Genomic DNA, 20,801 nt, shown 5'->3' with positions numbered 1-20,801 from the left:
ATTCTAAAATGTAGAAAATAGTAAAAAATAAAGAAATTCCCTTGAATGAGTAGGTGTGTCCAAACTTTTGACTGGTACTGTATGTATATGCATTATATAGTATCTCTATGGGGTGTCCTCACCTGGTATGGGGTTGTATCTACACTGAACAAAAATATAAAACGCAACATGTAATGTGTTGGCTTCATGAGCTTAAGTTAAAAAAAGTCTCAGATATTTTCCATACGCACAAAAAAGCTTATTTCGCTCAAATGTTGTCTCTGTTAGTGAGCATTTCTCCTTTACCAAGGCAATCCAACCACCTGACAGTTGTGGCATATCAAGAAGCTGATTAAACAGCATGATCATTACACAGGTGCACCTTGTGCTGGTGGAAATAAAAGGCCTCTTCAAACTGTGCAGTTTTGTCACAGAACACAAGTCTCAAGTTGAGGGAGCGTGTAATTGGCATGCTGACTGCAGGAATGTCCACCAGAGCTGTTGCCAGAGAATTTCTCTACCATAAGCCGCCTCCAACGTCATTTTAGAGAATTTGGCAGTACGTCCACCTCACAACCCCAGACCATGTGTAATCCCGCCAGCCCAGGACTTGGCCAGTAGATTAGGGTTTGCGGCCCGGCCCGGCCCGGTCAACCATACAGGGATGGAACTCATACACCACATGGCTACTTCACAGTCCCTTCACCGTGGTCACTCTCCAGCGGATGTTTCTCTTTCCTCCACTATCCTTACATTGGATGTGCTTCTACACCTGCATTGCTTGCTGTTTGGGGTTTTAGGCTGGGTTTCTGTACAGCACTTTGAGATATCAGCTGATGTACGAAGGGCTATATAAATAAATTTGATTTGATTTGATGTGAGATCATTTATGGCATGCATGCCCAATGTAGACGTACAGTATCATGGGATTAGTATTGGCCTCGTGGGCGTGTCCAATGTAGACATACAGTATCATGGGATTAGTATTGGCCTCGTGGGCGTGTCCAATGTAGACATACAGTATCATGGGATTAGTATTGGCCTCGTGGGCGTGTCCAATGTAGACGTACAGTGTCATGGGATTAGTATTGGCCTCGTGGGCGTGTCCAATGTAGACGTACAGTATCATGGGATTAGTATTGGCCTCGTGGGCGTGTCCAATGTAGACGTACAGTGTCATGGGATTAGTATTGGCCTCGTGGGCGTGTCCAATGTAGACGTACAGTATCATGGGATTAGTATTGGCCTCGTGGGCGTGTCCAATGTAGACATACAGTATCATGGGATTAGTATTGGCCTCGTGGGCGTGTCCAATGTAGACATACAGTATCATGGGATTAGTATTGGCCTCGTGGGCGTGTCCAGTGTAGACATACAGTATCATGGGATTAGTATTGGCCTCGTGGGCGTGTCCAATGTAGACATACAGTATCATGGGATTAGTATTGGCCTCGTGGGCGTGTCCAATGTAGACATACAGTATCATGGGATTAGTATTGGCCTCGTGGGCGTGTCCAATGTAGACATACAGTATCATGGGGTTAGTATTGGCCTCGTGGGCGTGTCCAATGTAGACATACAGTATCATGGGATTAACAAATATCACCGTCACGAGGGTGTGCAGAAAAGGAATATTTTAAGGTTAATTTAATTAAAATTCAAAATACATGTCGCTTGAAATAAAGTTGCAATTTGTTTGCTTCATGTTAAGCATCATCCTGGTGTAATTATATGCAGTTCAACATTATCACCACAAGGTGTCAGCGCTGGCATTTGTATTACTGTCTAGCTCTACTAGCTACGTGTAAACAAACAGCTAGCTAGGTCTCGTAATGTGAGGAGGATTTGACATGCCTAGCACATGCTAGAGGTTTATTACGACGACAGTATGTTTCTTAACTAGACATTAAGTGGGGCGGCTGGTAGCCTAGCGGTTAGAATGTTGTGCTAGTAACCAAAAGGTTGGTTGATCGAATCCCCGAGCTGACAAGGTAAAAATCTGTCGCTCTGCCCCTGAACAAGGCTACTGTTCCCCGCGAGACGAAGATGTCGATTAAGGCAGCCCCCCTCACCTCTCTGATTCAGAGGGGTTAAATGCGGAAGACACATTTCAGTTGAAGGCATTCAGTTGTACAACTGACCCCTTTCCAAAGCACCTGGGTAAAACATAGTTGTGTTTTGGTGGAAGAAGACAGAGAGCTAGGAGAGACAGATTGGCGAGGGGTTGATTGTGAGGTAATTAGTGCTGCTAGCTAACTTTTGATTTAAACAATGTGGCCGTTAAACATTGGACTCGTACACTAGCTACATTTAGTTTAGTTATGTATATTGATGTCTGTCGTGAGATAAATTAATCTAGCTAGCTAGCTAATGAGGTAAGCTGATCTTTCTCGAACCTGAAGTTGTTTTGGTTACGGTAATTGTCCTTTTGAGCTAGCTAGCTAACTAACAAAGTAGTCATGGCGCGCCGCAACGGTCAATGTGTGTATATAACTAGTTTTGTTCAGTTGTTTTGGTTACGATAATTGTCCTTTTGAGCTAGCTAGCTAACTAACAAAGTAGTCATGGCAACGGTCAATGTTTACTGGGGGAACCTTTTGGTTCGTACATATAGAAAGTGTTATTGTTTTGACAGTTGAAAAGCTCTATAGTATCTCCATGGGGGGGTTAGTCCCCCCATTACACAGCCTCCTTGGCCCCTGATGGTCGGCCTTGTTTGGGCCCCACACTGTGTTCGCTGGCTGCATCCACATGGAGCTGGAGCACATTGCTCTTCTTCACAACTACAGGGAGAACAACCAGAACACAACATATCACTCGCACAGCCAATCAAACAATCAATTAACAAAAAATACAATTATTTGAGAATTTTAAAACATTAATATCATATTGTTGCAAATCTCGAATGACAGGACGTTACAATGTTAAAGAAGTTGAAACTATGAATTCCTTTAAACATCAATATGTGTGTGTACACAATATAACACTCACTTTTGATACTGTGCCAGCGTCCGTCACACAAGGATTCCTCTGGTGTGAAAGAGGTATAGAACTCTCCTCTGCCACTGTTTACTGTGACAGTTACGGCTCCCTGATAGAGGTAGAGGCTGAGCTGTTGTCCAGCCCTGGAACCAGCATGCAGCAGGAGACCAGAGTCTGACACCGGCCTGACCTCCAGCTGGACCTCCAGGTCCCGGCCCAACATCAGGGACTCATCTAGACAGAGAGAGATTATTCAGACTCAGACTTGACACGGTCATGTGTCTTTTGTTGTTGTCTCAAAGTTCTGTTTTTTTTTCATCTGTTATTTTCTTGATGGGTTGCAAACCTCACCCCCTTCCCCAAATCAACATCCCAAATTTTAAAGATCATTGTAAAAAAATAAATAAATCCAATCCAACATTTTCAAGAGTAGCCAATTGAATCAAAATGGTTTCAGAGAGGGTGTAACAGAGTTAGACAGCGAGAAGAGACGAGATTGTCTATACCTATAGCCATGAGTCCTCCCTGGGAAGAGAAGTATACCCCAGGCTGCAGAGCGGTCTGGAAGCAGGGTACAACCCCTAGGCTGGTGGAGGGACTGGCTGGGCTCTCCTCATTCAGCTCCAGGTCCCTCACACAGCCCACAAACCCTCCTGAACCTGGCATCTACATGGAGGGAAACACACCATTGTTAAGGAACTAAATACCAGAGTGTCTTTATGTCTTCATTTATATTGTATGTATTACTTCATTCCTCAAAACAGAATAGGATAATAATCAGACCTTGGACCTTCTCGGAGAAGGAGACGAGGAGATACAATGAAAAAGAAGGACACATTTGGTATTGATATGTCTAATTCTAAATTATTCTGCTGTACATGGGATGTGAGGAAAGGAGAGTAAAGGAGGGGAAAGGAGAGCAGAGGAAAGGCTGTATTACTGAGAGGAAAGGAGAGCGGAGGAAAGGTTGTATTACTGAGAGGAAAGGAGAGTGGAGGAAAGGCTGAATTACTGAGAGTAAAGTAGAGTGGAGGAAAGGTTGTATTAGTGAGAGGAAAGGAGAATGGAGGAAAGGCTGAATTACTGAGAGGAAAGGAGAGCGGAGCAGAGTAGAGGAAAGGAGAGCGGAGCAGAGTAGAGGAAAGGAGAGTGGAGGAAAGGTTGTATTACTGAGAGTAAAGGAGAGCAGAGGAAAGGTTGTATTACTGAGAGGAAAGGCTGAATTACTGAGAGAAAAGGAGAGTGGAGGAAAGGCATTACTAAGAGGAAAGGCTGAATTACTGAGAGTAAAGGAGAGCAGAGGAAAGGCTGTATTACTGAGAGGAAAGGAGAGTGGAGCAGAGTAGAGAAAGGTTGTATTACTGAGAGTAAAGGAGAGCGGAGGAAAGGCTGAATTACTGAGAGTAAAGGAGAGCAGAGGAAAGGCTGTATTACTGAGAGGAAAGGAGAGTGGAGCAGAGTAGATGAAAGTCTGAATTACTGGGAGTAAAGGAGAGCAGAGGAAAGGCTGTATTACTGAGAGTAAAGGAGAGTGGAGTAAAGGTTGTATTACAGTAAAGGAGAGGCGGAGGAAAGGTTGTATTACTGAGAGGAAAGGAGAGTGGAGCAAGTGGAGAAAGGTTGTATTACTGAGAGTAAAGGAAGTGGAGGAAAGGTTGTATTACTGAGTAAAGGAGAGCGGAGGAAAGGCTGTATTACTGAGAGGAAAGGAGAGTGGAGCAGGAGAGGAAAGGCTGAATTACTGAGAGTAAAGGAGAGTGGAGGAAAGGTTGTATTACTGAGAGGAAAGGCTGAATTTGAGTAAAGGAGAGCAGAGGAAAGGCTGTATTACTGAGAGGAAAGGAAGCGGAGGAAAGGCTGTATTACTGAGAGGAAAGGAGAGTGGAGCAGAGTAGAGGAAAGGTTGTATTACTGAGAGGAAAGGCTGAATTACTGAGATAAAGGAGAGTGGAGCAGAGTGGAGGAAAGGAGAGCGGAGCTTTAGAGGAAAAGAGTGGAGGAAAGGTTGTATTTGAGAGTAAAGGAGAGCGGAGGAAAGGTTGTATTACTGAGAGGAAAGGCTGAATTACTGAGAGAAAAGGAGAGTGGAGGAAAGGTTGTATTACTGAGAGTAAAGGAGAGCGGAGGAAAGGTTGTATTACTGAGAGGAAAGGCTGAATTTTGGAGGAAAGGTTGTATTTGGAAAGGAGAGTGGAGGAAAGGCTGAATTACTGAGAGGAAAGGCTGAATTACTGAGAGTAAAGGAGAGCAGAGGAAAGGCTGTATTACTGAGAGGAAAGGAGAGTGGAGCAGAGTAGAGGAAAGGAGAGCGGAGGAAAGGCTGAATTACTGAGAGTAAAGGAGAGCAGAGGAAAGGCTGTATTACTGAGAGGAAAGGAGAGTGGAGCAGAGTAGAGGAAAGTCTGAATTACTGGGAGTAAAGGAGAGCAGAGGAAAGGCTGTATTACTGAGAGTAAAGGAGAGTGGAGTAAAGGTTGTATTACTGAGAGTAAAGGAGAGTGGAGGAAAGGTTGTATTACTGAGAGGAAAGGAGAGAGCAGAGGAAAGGCTGTATTACTGAGAGGAAATGGAGCAGAGTGGAGGAAAGGTTGTATTACTCCAGTAAAGGAGAGTGGAGGAAAGGTTGTATTACTGAGAGTCCCCCAGCGGAGGAAAGGCTGAATTACTGGAGTAAAGGAGAGTGGAGGAAAGGTTGTATTACTGAGAGGAAAGGCTGAATTACTGACACTGGAGAGCTGGCTGCATTACTGAGAGGAAATGGAGCTGGAGGAAAGGCTGTATTACTGAGAGGAAAGGAGAGTGGAGCAGAGTAGAGGAAAGGTTGTATTACTGAGAGGAAAGGCTGAATTACTGAGAGGAAAGGAAGTGGAGCAATTAAGGAAAAAGCGGAGGAAAGGATGTATTACTGAGAGGAAAGGCTGAATTACTGAGAGGAAAGGAAGTGGAGCAGAGTTAGCAGAGGAATGGAGAGTCAAATTGTATTACTGAAGTAAAGGAGAGCGGAGGAAAGGTTGACTGAGAGGAAAGGCTGAATTACAATGTTGTTAAAGGAGAGTGGAGGAAAGGCTGAATTACTAGGCTGAATTACTTAAAGGAGAGCAATAAGGCTGTATTACTGAGAGGAAAGGAGAGTGGAGCACTAGAGGAAAGGTTGTATTACTTGAGTAAGGAGAGCGGAGGAAAGGCTGAATTACTGAGAGTAAAGGAGAGCAGAGGAAAGGCTGTATTACTGAGAGGAAAGGAGAGCGGAGCAGAGTAGAGCAAAGGAGAGTGGAGGAAAGGCTGTATTACTGAGAGGAAAGGCTGAATTACTGAGAGTAAAGGAGAGCAGAGGAAAGGCTGTATTACTGAGAGGAAAGGAGAGTGGAGCAGAGTAGAGGAAAGTCTGAATTACTGGGAGTAAAGGAGAGCAGAGGAAAGGCTGTATTACTGAGAGTAAAGGAGAGTCTGTAAAGGTTGTATTACTGAGAGTAAAGGAGAGTGGAGGAAAGGCCATTACTGAGACCTAAAGGTGGAGGAAAGGTTGTATTACTGAGAGGACTGAATTACAGTAAAGGAGACAGAGGAAAGGCTGTATTACTGAGAGTAAAGGAGAGCAGGAAAGGCTGTATTACTGAGAGGAAAGGAGAGTCAGAGTAGAGGAAAGGTTGTATTACTGAGAGGAAAGGCTGAATTACTGAGAGGAAAGGAGAGTGGAGCAGAGTAGAGGAAAGGAGAGCGGAGGAAAGGCTGTATTACTGAGAGTAAAGGAGAGCGGAGGAAAGGTTGTATTACTGAGAGGAAAGGCTGAATTACTGAGAGAAAAGGAGAGCAGAGGAAAGGCTTATTACTGAGAGAAAGGAGAGTGGAGCAGAGTAGAGGAAAGGTTGTATTACTGAAGTAAAGGAGAGCGGAGGAAAGGCTGAATTACTGAGAGTAAAGGAGAGTGGAGGAAAGGTTGTATTACTGAGAGGAAAGGAGAGTGGGCAGAGTAGAGGAAAGGAGAGTGGAGGAAAGGCTGTATTACTGAGAGGAAAGGCTGAATTACTGAGAGTAAAGGAGAGCAGAGGAGAGGTTGTATTACTGAGAGGAAAGGAGAGTGGAGGAAAGGCTGAATTACTGAGAGGAAAGGCTGAATTACTGAGAGTAAAGGAGAGCAGAGGAAAGGCTGTATTACTGAGAGGAAAGGAGAGTGGAGCAGAGTAGAGGAAAGGTTGTATTACTGAGAGTAAAGGAGAGCGGAGGAAAGGCTGAATTACTGAGAGTAAAGGAGAGTGGAGGAAAGGCTGTATTACTGAGAGGAAAGGAGAGTGGAGCAGAGTAGAGGAAAGTCTCATTACTGGGAGTAAAGGAGAGCAGAGGAAAGGCTGTATTACTGAGAGTAAAGGAGACTGGAGTAAAGGTTGTATTACTGAAGTAAAGGAGAGTCAGAGTGGAGGAAAGGTTGTATTACTGAGAGTAAAGGAGAGTGGAGGAAAGTTTGTATACTGAGAGAAAAAGGAGAGCGGAGGAAAGGCTGAATTATTTATATTGTATTACTGAGAGGAAAGGCTGTATTACTGAGAGGAAAGGAGAGTGGAGCAGAGTAGAGGAAAGGTTGTATTACTGAGAGTAAAGGAGAGCAGAGGAAAGGCTGTATTACTGAGAGGAAAGGAGAGTGGAGGAAAGGCTGAATTACTGAGAGGAAAGGAGAGTAGAGGAAAGGTTGTATTACTGAGAGTAAAGGAGAGTGGAGGAAAGGTTGTATTACTGAGAGGAAAGGAGAGTGGAGCAGAGTGGAGGAAAGGTTGTATTACTGAGAGTAAAGGAGAGTGGAGGAAAGGTTGTATTACTGAGAGTAAAGGAGAGCGGAGGAAAGGCTGAATTACTGAGAGTAAAGGAGAGTGGAGGAAAGGTTGTATTACTGAGAGGAAAGGCTGAATTACTGAGTGTAAAGGAGAGCAGAGGAAAGGCTGTATTACTGAGAGGAAAGGAGAGCGGAGGAAAGGCTGTATTACTGAGAGGAAAGGAGAGTGGAGAGTGGAGGAAAGGTTGTATTACTGAGAGGAAAGGCTGAATTACTGAGAGGAAAGGAGAGTGGAGCAGAGTAGAGGAAAGGAGAGTGGAGGAAAGGTTGTATTACTGAGAGTAAAGGAGAGCGGAGGAAAGGTTGTATTACTGAGAGGAAAGGAGAGTGGAGGAAAGGTTGTATTAGTGAGAGGAAAGGAGAGTGGAGGAAAGGCTGAATTACTAAGAGGAAAGGCTGAATTACTGAGAGTAAAGGAGAGCAGAGGAAAGGCTGTATTACTGAGAGGAAAGGAGAGTGGAGCAGAGTAGAGGAAAGGCTGAATTACTGGGAGTAAAGGAGAGCAGAGGAAAGGCTGAATTACTGAGAGTAAAGGAGAGTGGAGGAAAGGTTGTATTACTGAGAGGAAAGGAGAGCGGAGCAGAGTAGAGGAAACTGAGAGTGGAGGAAAGGCTGTATTACTGAGAGGAAAGGCTGAATTACTGAGAGTAAAGGAGAGCAGAGGAAAGGCTGTATTACTGAGAGGAAAGGAGAGTGGAGCAGAGTAGAGGAAAGTCTGAATTACTGGGAGTAAAGGAGAGCAGAGGAAAGGCTGTATTACTGAGAGTAAAGGAGAGTGGAGTAAAGGTTGTATTACTGAGAGTAAAGGAGAGTGGAGGAAAGGTTGTATTACTGAGAGGAAAGGAGAGTGGAGCAGAGTGGAGGAAAGGTTGTATTACTGAGAGTAAAGGAGAGTGGAGGAAAGGTTGTATTACTGAGAGTAAAGGAGAGCGGAGGAAAGGCTGAATTACTGAGAGGAAAGGAGAGCGGAGGAAAGGCTGTATTACTGAGAGGAAAGGCTGTATTACTGAGAGGAAAGGCTGAATTACTGAGAGTAAAGGAGAGCAGAGGAAAGGCTGTATTACTGAGAGGAAAGGAGAGCGGAGGAAAGGCTGTATTACTGAGAGGAAAGGAGAGTGGAGCAGAGTAGAGGAAAGGTTGTATTACTGAGAGGAAAGGCTGAATTACTGAGAGGAAAGGAGAGTGGAGCAGAGTAGAGGAAAGGAGAGCGGAGGAAAGGCTGTATTACTGAGAGGAAAGGCTGAATTACTGAGAGGAAAGGAGAGTGGAGCAGAGTGGAGGAAAGGAGAGTGGAGGAAAGGTTGTATTACTGAGAGTAAAGGAGAGTGGAGGAAAGGTTGTATTACTGAGAGGAAAGGCTGAATTACTGAGAGTAAAGGAGAGTGGAGCAGAGTAGAGGAAAGTCTGAATTACTGGGAGTAAAGGAGAGTGGAGCAGAGTAGAGGAAAGGCTGTATTACTGAGAGTAAAGGAGAGCGGAGGAAAGGCTGTATTACTGAGAGGAAAGGAGAGCGGAGGAAAGGCTGTATTACTGAGAGGAAAGGAGAGTGGAGCAGAGTAGAGGAAAGGAGAGCGGAGGAAAGGCTGTATTACTGAGAGGAAAGGCTGAATTACTGAGAGGAAAGGAGAGTGGAGCAGAATGGAGGAAAGGTTGTATTACTGAGAAGAAAGGAGAGTGGAGCAGAGTGGAGGAAAGGTTGTATTACTGAGAGTAAAGGAGAGTGGAGGAAATGTTGTATTACTGAGAGGAAAGGAGAGTGGAACAGAGTGGAGGAAAGGTTGTATTACTGAGAGTAAAGGAGAGTGGAGGAAAGGTTGTATTACTGAGAGGAAAGGAGAGCGGAGGAAAGGCTGTATTACTGAGAGGAAAGGCTGAATTACTGAGAGTAAAGGACAGCAGAGGAAAGGCTGTATTACTGAGAGGAAAGGAGAGTGGAGCAGAGTAGAGGAAAGGAGAGCGGAGGAAAGGCTGAATTACTGAGAGTAAAGGAGAGCGGAGGAAAGGCTGTATTACTGAGAGGAAAGAGTAGAGGAAAGTCTGAATTACTGGGAGTAAAGGAGAGTGGAGCAGAGTAGAGGAAAGGCTGTATTACTGAGAGGAAAGGCTGTATTACTGAGAAGGCTGAATTAGGAGAGTGGAGCAGAAAGGCTGTATTACTGGGAGTAAAGGAAGGGAGCAGGAGGAAAGGCTGTATTACTGAGAGGAAAGGCTGAATTACTGAGAGGAAAGGAGAGCGGAGGAAAGGCTGTATTACTGAGAAGAAAGGGAGAGCGGAGGAAAGGCTGTATTACTGAGAGTAAAAGGAGAGTAGAGGGAGCTGTATTAGAGTAGCGGGAAAGGCTGTATTACTGAGAGGAAAGGAGAGTGGAGGAAAGGCTGAATTACTGAGAGGAAAGGAGAGTAGAGGAAAGGTTGTATTACTGAGAGGAAAGGAGAGTGGAGCAGAGTAGAGGAAAGTCTGAATTACTGGGAGTAAAGGAGAGTGGAGCAGAGTAGAGGAAAGGCTGTATTACTGAGAGTAAAGGAGAGTGGAGGAAAGGTTGAATTACTGAGAGGAAAGGCTGAATTACCGAGAGAAGTGAGCTGGTGAGTCCTGAGGGAACTCCTCCGATGTAGAGAGGGGGACTGAGCTGGTTCTTCTCACCCCCTGAGACCCTCTTAGAATGGGCATCGATCCCATCAACAATCAAACCGGCCTTCTCTCCCTCCCTCTTCACAAACACCTGAACAAACACACACATACACAAGTCAGATACACATAAACCTCAGTCTAAATCTAAAATCAGGAAAGAAGGGACAAAGGCGACGACGAGACAGTCTGGCAACATACGACAGATTCTTCCGTACTGCAGAGCAGGGCTTGTAGTAAGGAAGCATTTCACCCGTTGTAATCGGTGCATGTGATTTTTACATTGAAATAAAGAATCTAAATACAAGGATCTGATCCACGTGACAATGACAATGATCATGATCCACGTGACAATGATTACATGACATACCGTGTGCCACTGTCCGTCGTTGCACTTCCTGTGGCTGCGGATGGTGGTCTTCCTCTTCCCTCCGTTGATGAGGAGGAGCAACAGGTGACCGTCTGAGACAGAGAGGGTCATCACAGAGCTACTACTAGAACGTTCTGGTGATCCTGACACATAGAACACCAGGCCGTCTGACGAGTTCACACGCAGACCCATGGAGATGTGAGGCCTGGGGGGAGAGAAGGGGACAGGTGAGTTACAGGTGGTAGAGACGGGACAGTGACAGGTGAGTTACAGGTGGTAGAGACGGGACAGTGACAGGTGAGTTACAGGTGGTAGAGAGACGGGACAGTGACAGGTGAGTTACAGGTGGTAGAGACGGGACAGTGACAGGTGAGTTACAGGTGGTAGAGACGGGACAGTGACAGGTGAGTTACAGGTGGTAGAGACGGGACAGTGACAGGTGAGTTACAGGTGGTAGAGACGGGACAGTGACAGGTGAGTTACAGGTGGTAGAGAGACGGGACAGTGACAGGTGAGTTACAGGTGGTAGAGATGGGACAGTGACAGGTGAGTTACAGGTGGTAGAGACGGGACAGTGATAGGTGAGTTACAGGTGGTAGAGAGACAGGACAGTGACAGGTGAGTTACAGGTGGGAGAGACGGGACAGTGACAGGTGAGTTACAGGTGGGGAGAGACGGGACAGTGACAGGTGAGTTACAGGTGGGAGAGGACAATGACGGGACAGTGACAGGGTGAGTTACAGGTGGTAGAGACAGGACAATGACAGGTGAGTTACAGGTGGTAGAGACGGGACAGTGACAGGTGAGTTACAGGTGGTAGAGAGACGGGACAGTGACCGGTGAGTTACAGGTGGTAGAGAGACGGGACAGTGACAGGTGAGTTACAGGTGGTAGAGATGGGACAGTGACAGGTGAGTTACAGGTGGTAGAGACGGGACAGTGACAGGTGAGTTACAGGTGGGAGAGACGGGACAGTGACAGGTGAGTTACAGGTGGTAGAGACGGGACAGTGACAGGTGAGTTACAGGTGGTAGAGACGGGACAGTGACAGGTGAGTTACAGGTGGTAGAGAGACGGGACAGTGACAGGTGAGTTACAGGTGGAGAGAGACGGGACAGTGACAGGTGAGTTACAGGTGGGAGAGAGACGGGACAGTGACAGGTGAGTTACAGGTGGTAGAGACGGGACAGTGACAGGTGAGTTACAGGTGGTAGAGACGGGACAGTGACAGGTGAGTTACAGGTGGTAGAGACGGGACAGTGACAGGTGAGTTACAGGTGGGAGAGAGACGGGACAGTGACAGGTGAGTTACAGGTGGGAGAGAGACGGGACAGTGACAGGTGAGTTACAGGTGGTAGAGACGGGACAGTGACAGGTGAGTTACAGGTGGGAGAGACGGGACAGTGACAGGTGAGTTACAGGTGGTAGAGACGGGACAGTGACAGGTGAGTTACAGGTGGGAGGGGACAGTGACAGGTGAGTTACAGGTGGAGAGAGACGGGACAGTGACAGGTGAGTTACAGGTTACGGGAGGTGGTTACAGGTGGGAGAGACGGGACAGTGACAGGTGAGTTACAGGTGGGAGAGACGGGACAGTGACAGGTGAGTTACAGGTGGGAGAGAGACGGGACAGTGACAGGTGAGTTACAGGTGGGAGAGACGGGACAGTGACAGGTGAGTTACAGGTGGGAGAGACGGGACAGTGACAGGTGAGTTACGGGTGGTAGAGAGACGGGACAGTGACAGGTGAGTTACAGGTGGTAGAGACGGGACAGTGACAGGTGAGTTACAGGTGGGAGAGACGGGACAGTGACAGGTGAGTTACAGGTGGGAGAGACGGGACAGTGACAGGTGAGTTACAGGTGGGAGAGACGGGACAGTGACAGGTGAGTTACAGGTGGGAGAGACGGGACAGTGACAGGTGTTACAGGTGGTAGAGATGGGACAGTGACAGGTGAGTTACAGGTGGGAGAGAGACGGGACAGTGACAGGTGAGTTACAGGTGGGAGTAGGGACAGTGACCGGTGAGTTACAGGTGGTAGAGAGACGGGACAGTGACAGGTGAGTTACAGGTGGTAGAGATGGGACAGTGACAGGTGAGTTACAGGTGGAGAGACGGGACAGTGACAGGTGAGTTACAGGTGGGAGAGAGACGGGACAGTGACAGGTCAGTTACAGGTGGGAGAGACGGGACAGTGACAGGTGAGTTACAGGTGGGAGAGACGGGACAGTGACAGGTGAGTTACAGGTGGTAGAGATGGGACAGTGACAGGTGAGTTACAGGTGGAGAGACGGGACAGTGACAGGTGAGTTACAGGTGGGACAGGACAGTGACAGGTGAGTTACAGGTGGTAGAGACAGGACAGTGACAGGTGAGTTACAGGTGGTAGAGACGGGACAGTGACAGGTGAGTTACAGGTGGTAGAGAGACGGGACAGTGACAGGTGAGTTACAGGTGGGAGAGAGACGGGACAGTGACAGGTGAGTTACAGGTGGGAGAGACGGGACAGTGACAGGTGAGTTACAGGTGGGAGAGAGACGGGACAGTGACAGGTGAGTTACAGGTGGTAGAGACGGGACAGTGACAGGTGAGTTACAGGTGGTAGAGACGGGACAGTGACAGGTGAGTTACAGGTGGGAGAGACGGGACAGTGACAGGTGAGTTACAGGTGGGAGAGACGGGACAGTGACAGGTGAGTTACAGGTGGTAGAGACAGGACAGTGACAGGTGAGTTACAGGTGGTAGAGACGGGACAGTGACAGGTGAGTTACAGGTGGTAGAGACGGGACAGTGACAGGTGAGTTACAGGTGGGAGAGACGGGACAGTGACAGGTGAGTTACAGGTGGGAGAGACGGGACAGTGACAGGTGAGTTACAGGTGGTAGAGAGACGGGACAGTGACAGGTGAGTTACAGGTGGGAGAGAGACGGGACAGTGACAGGTGAGTTACAGGTGGTAGAGACGGGACAGTGACAGGTGAGTTACAGGTGGGAGAGACGGGACAGTGACAGGTGAGTTACAGGTGGTAGAGACGGGACAGTGACAGGTGAGTTACAGGTGGGAGAGAGACGGGACAGTGACAGGTGAGTTACAGGTGGTAGAGACGGGACAGTGACAGGTGAGTTACAGGTGGTAGAGACGGGACAGTGACCGGTGAGTTACAGGTGGTAGAGAGACGGGACAGTGACAGGTGAGTTACAGGTGGTAGAGACAGGACAGTGACAGGTCAGTTACAGGTGGGAGAGAGACAGGACAGTGACAGGTGAGTTACAGGTGGTAGAGACGGGACAGTGACAGGTGAGTTACAGGTGGGAGAGACGGGACAGTGACAGGTGAGTTACAGGTGGGAGAGACGGGACAGTGACATGTGAGTTACAGGTGGGAGAGACGGGACAGTGACAGGTGAGTTACAGGTGGGAGAGATGGGGAAAGGGGTTGTTTACTGGCCGTGTGCGATAGCATCAATTTTGCCCCGTCATTGATCACAGATTGAGCAGGCTGACTGATCTACAAATAATACTGAGCGGTTATTTAGGATGCAAGGTGATTTGCAGATCAGTCAATCTGCAGTCGCCGACTGCAATGTAGCCAATCTCAACCACCACTCTCGCTGAATTCCAAATAGACTCCTAGCCCTACACCCTAGATAGTCCTAGATCCCAGGGGACCGGATACTGGTACTAGTACTCACGTCCTGCTGAAGGCCTCGGGCAGCGTGTCGTAGCGCTGGTGGCTGTGGGAGGAGCCACTGAAGTGCAGAGCTCCGACTTCCTGATTCGCCAGCTCCCCCTGGCAGGACTCCCTGGCACTGCGGCTCCGCCCCCCTAACCCACCACCACCACCCGCCGGCTTCCTGTGTTTACCCTGTAGAGGTAGGGAGGGGGGGAGGAGGGGAGGGGGGAGGGGGTATCAGAGTGAAAGACCAGGTCAACGGGTAGATAGAGAGTTATTCATCCACTGATACACTACATGGTCTAAAGTATGTGGACACCCCTTCAAATGAGTGGATTCGGCTATTTCACCCACACCCTTTTCTGACAGGTGTATAAAATCAAGCACACAGCCCTGCAACCTCCATAGACAAACATTGGCAGTAGAATGGCCCTTACTGAAGAGCTCATAGGATGCCACTTTCCAACAAGTCAGTTGGTCAAATTTCTGCCCTGCTAGAGCTGCCCCGGTCAACTGTAAGTGCTGTTATTGTAAAGTGGAAACATCTAGGAGCAACAACGGCTCAGCCACAAAGTGGTAGGCCACACAAGCTCACAGAACGGGGCCGCTGAAGCGTGTAGCGAGTTCAAGTGTCCTCGGTTGCAAACTGTTCGTCAGAATCTTCATGAACTGGGTTTCCATGGCCAAGCAGCCGCACACAGGCCTAAGATCACAACGCCAAGCGCTGGCTGGAGTGGTGTAAAGCTCTACCGACATTGGACTCTGGAGCAGTGGAAACGCTTTCTCTGGAGTGATGAATCACACTAAACCATCTGGCAGTCCGAGGGACGAATCTGTGTTTGGCAAATGCCAGGAGAACGCAACCTGCCCCAATGCTTAGTGGCAACTGTAAAGTTTGGTGGAGGAGGAATAATGGTCTGGGCTGTTTTTCATGATTCGGGCCCCTTAGTTCCAGTGAAGGGAAATCTTAACGCTACAATGTTCCAACATCTAGTGGAAAGCCTTCCCAGAAGAGTGGAGGCTGTTATAGCAGCAATGTTCCAACATCTAGTAGAAAGCATTCCCAGAAGAGTGGAGGCTGTTATAGCAGCAATGTTCCAGCATCTAGTAGAAAGCCTTCGCCAGAAGAGTGGAGGCTGTTATAGCAGCAATGTTCCAACATCTAGTGGAAAGCCTTCCCAGAAGAGTGGAGGCTGTTATAGCAGCAATGTTCCAACATCTAGTGGAAAGCCTTCCCAGAAGAGTGGAGGCTGTTATAGCAGCAATGTTCCAACATCTAGTGGAAAGCCTTCCCAGAAGAGTGGAGGCTGTTATAGCAGCAATGTTCCAGCATCTAGTAGAAAGCCTTCGCCAGAAGAGTGGAGGCTGTTATAGCAGCAATGTTCCAACATCTAGTAGAAAGCATTCCCAGAAGAGTGGAGGCTGTTATAGCAGCAATGTTCCAGCATCTAGTAGAAAGCCTTCCCAGAAGAGTGGAGGCTGTTATAGCAGCAATGTTCCAGCATCTAGTAGAAAGCCTTCCCAGAAGAGTGGAGGCTGTTATAGCAGCAATGTTCAGCATCTAGTAGAAAGCCTTCCCAGAAGAGTGGAGGCTGTTATAGCAGCAATGTTCCAACATCTAGTAGAAAGCCTTCCCAGAAGAGTGGAGGCTGTTATAGCAGCAATGTTCCAACATCTAGTAGAAAGCCTTCCCAGAAGAGTGGAGGCTGTTATAGCAGCAATGTTCCAACATCTAGTAGAAAGCCTTCCCAGAAGAGTGGAGGCTGTTATAGCAGCAATGTTCCAACATCTAGTAGAAAGCCTTCCCAGAAGAGTGGAGGCTGTTATAGCAGCAATGTTCCAACATCTAGTAGAAAGCCTTCCCAGAAGAGTGGAGGCTGTTATAGCAGCAATGTTCCAACATCTAGTAGAAAGCCTTCCCAGAAGAGTGGAGGCTGTTATAGCAGCAATGTTCCAACATCGAGTGGAAAGCCTTCCCAGAAGAGTGGAGGCTGTTATAGCAGCAATGTTCAACATCTAGTGGAAAGCCTTCCCAGAAGAGTGGAGGCTGTTATAGCATGCAATGTTCCAACATCTGGGGAAACTCCAGAAGAGTGGAGGCTGATTTTAGCAGAGATGTTCCAACATCAGGTGTATATGAAAGTTAAACGCTGAAAATGTGATGGGAGACTAATTGTGAAGTGAACATCGGTATTGGAGACTGAGACACATGCGTACACACACACACAGACAGCTATTCATACACAAACAGAGGCTAAATAATATACTGTATATCTATCTCTATGGTGTCAGGTCAACCCACTCGATACAGAGTGAATGTGATATATTACAGTAATATACTGTATATCTCTATGGTGTCAGGTCAACCCACTCGATACAGAGTGAATGTGATATATTACAGTAATATACTGTATATCTCTATGGTTTCAGGTCAATGTTCATACAGAGTGAATGTGATATATTACAGTAATATACTGTATATCTCTATGGTGTCAAGTCAACCCACTCGATACAGAGTGAATGTGATATATTACAGTAATATACTGTATATCTCTATGACAGGTCAACCCACTCACATACAGTGAATGTGATATATTACAGTAATATACTGTATATCTCTATGGTGGCAGGTCAACCCACTCGATACAGAGTGAATGTGATATATTACAGTAATATACTGTATATCTCTATGGTGGCAGGTCAACCCACTCAATACAGAGTGAATGTGATATATTACAGTAATATACTGTATATCTCTATGGTGTCAGGTCAACCCACTCAATACAGAGTGAATGTGATATATTACAGTAATATACTGTATATCTCTATGGTGTCAGGTCAACCCACTCGATACAGAGTGAATGTGATATATTACAGTAATATACTGTATATCTCTATGGTGGCAGGTCAACCCACTCGATACAGAGTGAATGTGATATATTACAGTAATATACTGTATATCTCTATGGTGTCAGGTCAACCCACTCGATACAGAGTGAATGTGATATATTACAGTAATATACTGTATATCTCTATGGTGGCAGGTCAACCCACTCAATACAGAGTGAATGTGATATATTACAGTAATATACTGTATATCTCTATGGTGGCAGGTCAACCCACTCAATACAGAGTGAATGTGATATATTACAGTAATATACTGTATATCTCTATGGTGTCAGGTCAACCCACTCGATACAGAGTGAATGTGATATATTACAGTAATATACTGTATATCTCTATGGTGGCAGGTCAACCCACTCAATACAGAGTGAATGTGATATATTACAGTAATATACTGTATATCTCTATGGTGTCAGGTCAACCCACTCGATACAGAGTGAATGTGATATATTACAGTAATATACTGTATATCTCTATGGTGGCAGGTCAACCCACTCGATACTGAGTGAATGTGATATATTACAGTAATATACTGTATATCTCTATGGTGTCAGGTCAACCCACTCGATACAGAGTGAATGTGATATATTACAGTAATATACTGTATATCTCTATGGTGGCAGGTTACCATGATAGCAGAGTGAATGTGATATATTACAGTAGTAGGTTACTGTATATCTCTATGGTGTCAGGTTCAACCCACTCGTACAGAGTGAATGTGATATATTACAGTAATTACTATATCTCTATGGTGGCAGGTCAACCCACTCGATAAGAGTGAATGTGATATATTACAGTAATATACTGTACTATCTCTATGGTGAACAGGTCAACCCACTCGATACAGAGTGAATGTGATATATTACAGTAATATACTGTATATCTCTATGGTGGCAGGTCAGCCCACTCGATACAGAGTGAATGTGATATATTACAGTAATATACTGTATATCTCTATGGTGGCAGGTCAACCCACTCAATACAGAGTGAATGTGATATATTACAGTAATATATTGTATATCTCTATGGTGTCAGGTCAACAAACCACTCAATACAAGTGAACATGTGATATATTACAGTAATATACTGTATATCTCTATGGTGTCAGGTCAACCCAACGATACAGAGTGCAAATGTGATATATTACAAACCAATATACTGTATATCTCTATGGTGTCAGGTCAACCCACTCAATACATCAGTGAATGTGATATATTACAGTAATATACTGTATATCTCTAACATGTCAGGTCAACCCACACAATACATCAGTGAATGTGATATATTACAGTAATATACTGTATATCTCTATGGTCAGAGTCAACCCACACGAGACATCAGTGAATGTGATATATTACAGTAATAACTGTATATCTCTATGGTGGCAGAGTCAACCCAACACAATACATCAGTGAATGTGATATATTACAGTAATATAATGTATATCTCTATGGTGGCAGGTCAACGACTCAATACAGTGAAGTGATATATTACAAGTAATATACTGTATATCTCAATGGTGTCAGGTCAAGACATCAGCAACAGAGTGAATGTGATATATTACAGTAATGACTGTATATCTCTATGGTGGCACAAACCAACGATACAGAGTGAATGTGATATATTACAAGTAATATACTGTATATCTCTATGGTCAGGTCAACCCAACGACACAAGAGTCAGCAAATGTGATATATTACAGTAATATACACAAGACATCTCTATGGTCAGAGTCAACCCACACAAGATACAGAGTGAATGTGATATACAAACCAGTAATATACTGATATCTCTATGGTGTCAGGTCAACCCACTCAAGACAGAGTGAATGTGATATATTACAGTAATATACTGTATATCTCTATGGTGGCAGGTCAACCCACTCGATACAGAGTGAATGTCAGATATATTACAGTAATATACTGTATATCTCTATGGTGTCAGGTCAACCCACTCAATACAGAGTGAATGTGATATATTACAGTAATATACTGTATATCTCTATGGTGTCAGAGTCAAACCAACGATACAGAGTGAATGTGATATATTACAGTAATATACTGTATATCTCTATGGTGGCAGGTCAACCCACTCGATACAGTGAATGTGATATATTACAGTAATATACTGTATATCTCTATGGTGGCAGGTCAACCCACTCAATACAGAGTGAATGTGATATATTACAGTAATATACTGTATATATCTCTATAGTGTCAGGCGAACCCACTCAATACAGAGCGAATGTGATATTGTCAGATCAGGTACCTTAGGCCTCTTCTGGCGTGGGAGTGTGGCCAGGATCTGCTGAGGTTTCTTGGCAGCAGGACAATCTAGAGGAACGTCGATGTTCTCCTTAGCATTCATCAGGTTCATCACCATCTGAGAAGGCTTGTCTCTGTAGAGGACAGTCGTTATAGTGTTGTCAGCCCGTTGCCATGGGCTACAGTTCAAGTTATAGTCTTACACACAGTGGTATATATCACATCTAGTCTTAGAAAATTAGCTTCTAATCTAGTAGTATTAGCAACATATCCATCTCTAAATTTAAACTGTGAAACTCATGTAATCCTGCACACCTCCCTACATTCTCTGCTCTGTCTACTCCTGTGCTCTTAACCCCATCTTTTGTACACCTCTTGATTAACAGTTTGCAGAGACACAAACCAACAACACAAGACATGGCAGCAACGGTCAGGTTGCAAATGGCAGCAAGACAGGTTGCTATGCCAGACACAAGGTTGCTAAGACAGCCGCTAAGGTTGCTAAGACAGCCGCTAAGGTTGCTAAGACAGCCGGTAAGGTTACTATGATAGCCGGTAAGGTTACTATGGCAGCCAGTAAGGTTACTAACCTCTAGATGAACAGGTTGCTAAGACAGCCGTTAAGGTTACTATGGCAGCCAGTAATGTTACTAACCTCTTGATGAACAGGTTGCTAAGACAGCCGGTAAGGTTACTATGGCAGCCAGTAATGTTACTAACCTCTTGATGAACAGGTTGCTAAGACAGCCGGTAAGGTTGCTGAGGCTGTTGTCAGGTGTTCCTCCCAGGTAGACCCCTCCAGGTAGTAGTAGCGCCCGGCTGCTGGCCCCTCCACGACCAGTATCCCCAGCCTTCTCCAGGACGTCATCCACATAAAGACGTAACCTACAGCGACACAAAACAACGACACAAGACATCAGCAACATGTCAGAGACACAAACCAACGACACAAGACATCAGCAACACGTTAGAGACACAAACCAACGACACAAGACATCAGCAACATGTCAGAGACACAAACCAACGACACAAGACATCAGCAACATGTCAGAGACACAAACCAACGACACAAGACATCAGCAACACATCAGAGACACAAACCAACGACACAAGACATCAGCAACATGTCAGAGACACAAACCAACGACACAAGACATCAGCAACATGTCAGAGAC

At 45.8% G+C, this 20,801-nt stretch overlaps 1 protein-coding gene across 4 annotated transcripts in view; it reads right to left on the bottom strand.

Moving 5' to 3' along the window:
- Positions 1-2,650: 2,650 nt before the first annotated feature.
- lama5 (laminin, alpha 5) overlaps positions 2,651-20,801 on the bottom strand; it is a 418,234-nt gene continuing 400,083 nt past the window's right edge. For all 4 annotated transcript variants that reach the window (XM_052481312.1, XM_052481311.1, XM_052481313.1 and 1 more), the window contains 8 exons: positions 20,347-20,511; positions 19,631-19,760; positions 14,478-14,650; positions 10,786-10,990; positions 10,357-10,509; positions 3,468-3,627; positions 2,971-3,195; positions 2,651-2,762 (listed from right to left, as the gene is read on the bottom strand). In XM_052481312.1, the coding sequence (XP_052337272.1) occupies positions 2,659-2,762; positions 2,971-3,195; positions 3,468-3,627; positions 10,357-10,509; positions 10,786-10,990; positions 14,478-14,650; positions 19,631-19,760; positions 20,347-20,511 (1,315 nt within the window). In that variant the 3' untranslated portion in view covers positions 2,651-2,658. The remainder of the gene's footprint in view (positions 2,763-2,970; positions 3,196-3,467; positions 3,628-10,356; positions 10,510-10,785; positions 10,991-14,477; positions 14,651-19,630; positions 19,761-20,346; positions 20,512-20,801) is intronic.

Source organism: Oncorhynchus keta, chromosome 27 (genome assembly GCF_023373465.1).
Source record: "Oncorhynchus keta strain PuntledgeMale-10-30-2019 chromosome 27, Oket_V2, whole genome shotgun sequence".
Classification (NCBI taxonomy): Eukaryota; Metazoa; Chordata; class Actinopteri; order Salmoniformes; family Salmonidae; genus Oncorhynchus; species Oncorhynchus keta.
The sequence above is the reverse complement of the archived record's forward strand: the minus strand, read 5'-3'. Positions and strand labels throughout refer to the sequence as shown.